The 4,113-nt window shown below is 31.5% G+C and overlaps 1 protein-coding gene across 1 annotated transcript in view; it reads left to right on the top strand.

Annotated features, from left to right (window-relative positions):
• The window catches only part of tnni1b (troponin I type 1b (skeletal, slow)), a 9,154-nt gene extending 6,193 nt beyond the window's left edge, over window positions 1–2,961 (top strand). Inside the window, 2 exon segments of the mRNA XM_056460757.1 lie at window positions 2,475–2,594; window positions 2,708–2,961. Of these exon segments, the coding sequence (XP_056316732.1) occupies window positions 2,475–2,567 (93 nt within the window). The 3' untranslated portion in view covers window positions 2,568–2,594; window positions 2,708–2,961.
• The last annotated feature ends 1,152 nt before the right edge of the window (window positions 2,962–4,113 follow it).

Here is a 4,113-nt window from a genome sequence, read left to right as displayed (position 1 = left end):
ATTCCGATCTCCATTAGCAGGGCCAGACAGAATCTGCTGACATTATTTGCTATATCTGTGCAGAAGTTGTCAAAATAAATAAGTAAATAATTTAAAAATAAAAGTAAAAACTATTTTCAAATTTATTGTATTTATAAATTAACACTATTTAAAATAAATTAATTAATAATTTAAACAAATTCATATTTATCTGAATGATTTTAATCATGAAATTACTTTTAAGGTTTACAGTGCAAATCCAAATATAGCCACTTTTTGGGTAAACAAAGCAAGTCTCTCCTATATCTACTAGTGATTCTCAAATTAGGGGGGTGGGGGGGTTGGTCGCAGGATAATTTCAAGCGGTCGCGACAGTGATTTAAAATTTGTGTAATTTTCAGTGATAATATATATTTTTCTGTATTACAAGTGAAAGGTAATATTTTCAGATTTTTTTTTAAAGATATTACCGCAGTATTTAAAAAAAAAAAAAAGTGAATGGAACATCATAGCTGTGCAGTGAATAACTCACTAGTTATCAATACAGCACGCATCTGCATATGAAAACCGCAACTGCAGAGATGGATAAATTTCTAATTCGCAAATCTAAAAATGTTGAGGAAAATGTGGAGTCATCGGAACCGTCTACTTTGACTAAATTCATAAAGTATTTAGGACACATTCAGGCATTATGCATCTTTGCACTTGAAACAGTTGACATGTCACATAACCCCCCACCCCCATGCATACATATTTTATAATTCAATAATATTACTGAAATATTTAGTTGTATATTATAAATAAATATATATTTAAGATAACATTATCAAGTAAATGTTTATTTTATTATAATGTATCGTATTAGATTATTTTTAGTTCAGTAATTAAATAAGATTAAATTATAATCTGTATAAAATTATAATCCGTATATTTCTGAGGTTGCAGACTGCCTGTGGGCCCATTAGACCCTGTTCTGGGTTCAACAGTATTTAAAACATTACTCTACGTAAGAAAATGTAATGCATGCATAAGAAAATTTAATACATTCATGCATTACAATACAGGTCAGTTTCACACTATTTAATATCACAAACTTCAATAAAACATGTAAACCTTACTTTTTTTTTTTACAATTTATTTCCATACATAGTGCACTTAAAGACACTGAATTCCATGACGTACCATAACTTCATTAAAAAAATAAAATAGTTATTCTGATTGATGGTTGTAAGACATTTCATAATTTCTCAGCCCTAAACAGGTTTAAAAAATTGTTTTAGCATTATTAGAGAGTAAAATCCTACCCTCTGTGGCTCATCTAGTAGCATATTCATGTAGATAAGTGGTCATTATATTGCAATTGATAATACTGATCTACTGGAGCGGTGAAATGTAAATCATTCCATGTTAACAATATTATAGCAGTCATTCTTTCTTCCACTTGAAGGTATAGTTCATCCAAAATTACCATTTACTCTCCCTTAAGCGTTTCCAAACCTTTGAGTTGCTTTCTTCTATTAAACAATAAAGCTGTGGTCACACTAGAGTTTAAGCTTGTGAAATTCTGTAGTACGGCACTGCAAAAAGGGGCGGTTAAGGGGATTAAACAAGATTAGACATTTTCTATCCATATTTTACACTGTCCAGAGAGGTCATGTTTTAATCTTCAATTAGTCTCACAAAGTCATGTGATGCAATGTCACAGGTCAGAGTTCACCAAGCTTGAACTTTGCAACACAGCAGACTACAAAACTTGTCGCACAAGCTTGCGTTTCCAGTCTGACACATTTGCATGTGTATGAATGGAAGTCTATAGGGAGAAAAGTCTTGAATGTGACTGCAACTGAAGATACTTTGAAGAAAGCTGAAAACCTGCAACCATTGACTTCTAAAGTGTCACGATAGCACATTAGCAGTAAAGCTATCAAAACGAGACCTATCAAAGCACATATATTTATTTACACCAACACTTACATCAGGAACATAGAAACAACGGCAGGACGTGGAACGGTGACAACACAATACCAGATAATTCGGGGTATAAATAACAAGACATGATTGAACTGATAACAAACAGGTGTGAGACACAGGTGGAACTAATAAACATTAACAAACAGCGGGAAAACAGAACAAAGGAAATCACATGACATAACAAACACTACACGTAGGAAAACTACGGTGGCCGAGAGAGCGTAACATGCTGCAATTTACTGGTATTGAATAACAACGGTTTGTTCAGTAGACAATCGAAAAATATATAGCTTAAAGGGGCTAATAATTTTGACCTTAAAATGTATTTTAAAAAATTAAAACTGCTTTTATTCCAGCCTAAATAAATCAAATAGACTTATATACAGAAGAAAAAATATTATCAGACATACTGTAAAAATGTAATTGCTCTGTTAAGCATCATTTGGGAAATATTTAAAAAAAGAAAAAAAATTCAAAGGGCGGCTCATAATTCCTATTGCAACTGGATGTGTATTTCCTTATAGGAAAAGACAGTGGAGGTCAGTGACTGGAGGAAGAATGTGGAGGCCATGTCTGGAATGGAAGGAAGGAAGAAAATGTTTGATGCAGCACAATAAACATCTGATCAAAATCAGCACCTGCGAGTATGCAAATTAATATGAACATATGCTCAAAACGGGCTTTATTTACTATGTTTCTTCATGTGAAATTGGTTGTAGATGCAGAACAAACCAGGGAATTGCTTATCTTTTCACAGGAATCCAACTAAGGATGAAGACGAAAACCGGAGACAATGCTAATTCAAAATGCATTATCAAATATCGAAAAACATTTATCTAATTTTGTTAAAGTGCCTCAAATCCATATGAGATATACAAATACATATACATCTTTTTTTAAATACAAAGCTATTTGCCAGTGTGTTCAGTTAACTTCAAGAAAGTAGGCCTTATTAAGTTCACGTTACACTATTAGTGTTGATTGTACTGTAAATAAATTGTGTAATCTGCAGATATTCGTCATTTCATGTGAATGTTCTGTATGCACTACACATGTTTAATAATGTCTTAAGCTGATAGTGTTTTGGGGAAAAGTAGATAAGCACTGGAAAATCCAATAAGAACTGGAAATCCAACACACTAATAAAAACGCAAGGTAGCGATAAGGTTTATTAGAAGAAAAAACAGTCATTACTGTAAATCCATTTGTCATTTCATGTGAATGTTTGTACTTTATCCTCCACTACAGTCAAATATTTGAAAAGTAGTTTAGTAGGAGTTTAATAAGTATAATCTTACAGGAGTTTAGTGACTCATAAAATGACAAATACAATGATGAGCAAATAAACTGTAAACTGTGTCTTCATAAAAAACGTATCTCCATACTGAAGTATGTCCTGGAAAACAGCATCTTTTGAGGCCAAATCAGTTTAATAAGAGTTTTAATAAGTGTAATCTAACAGCAGTTTAGTTAATAATAAAATGACGAATACATATAATGATAAGCAAATAAACTGCATAATGGCTTCATAAAAAAAGTACTGTTAATAAAAAAAATCTCCTTTCTAATGTATGTTCTGGATAATAGCATCTTATGAGGCCAAATCAGTTTAGTAAGAGTTTAATAAGTTTAATCTTACAGCAGTTTAGTGACTAATAAAATGACGAATACATATAATAATAAGCAAATAAGCTGCAAAATGTCTTTAAAAAGTATTGTAAATAAATAAAAAAAATCTCCTTTCTAATGTATGTTCTGGATAATAGCATCTTTTGAGGCTAAATCAGTTTAGTAAGAGTTTAATAAGTTTAATCTTACCGCAGTTTAGTGACTAGTAAGATGACAAATACAATGATAAGCAAATAAACTGTAAAATGTCTTCATAAAAAAGTACTGTAAATAAAAAAAATCTCCTTTCTAATGTATGTTCTGGATAATAGCATCTTTTGAGGCCGAATCAGTTTAGTAAGACTTTAATAAGTTTAATCTTACAGGAGTTTAGTGACCGCAGTTTTTTGTTTGTTTATTTAACAGGGACGACACACTTGACATTGCTATACGAAGACTACCGATGCATGCATACATAGGGTATATACTGTAGCTAATTTACAGCCTTTATTCCTGGTTAAGGCTTTACATAAATAAACAACAAATAAAAACAAT

Source organism: Danio aesculapii, chromosome 6, assembly GCF_903798145.1.
Source record: "Danio aesculapii chromosome 6, fDanAes4.1, whole genome shotgun sequence".
NCBI classification, from domain to species: domain Eukaryota; kingdom Metazoa; phylum Chordata; class Actinopteri; order Cypriniformes; family Danionidae; genus Danio; species Danio aesculapii.
Note: the sequence above shows the minus strand (reverse complement) of the source record. Positions and strands in the feature narration are given on the sequence as shown.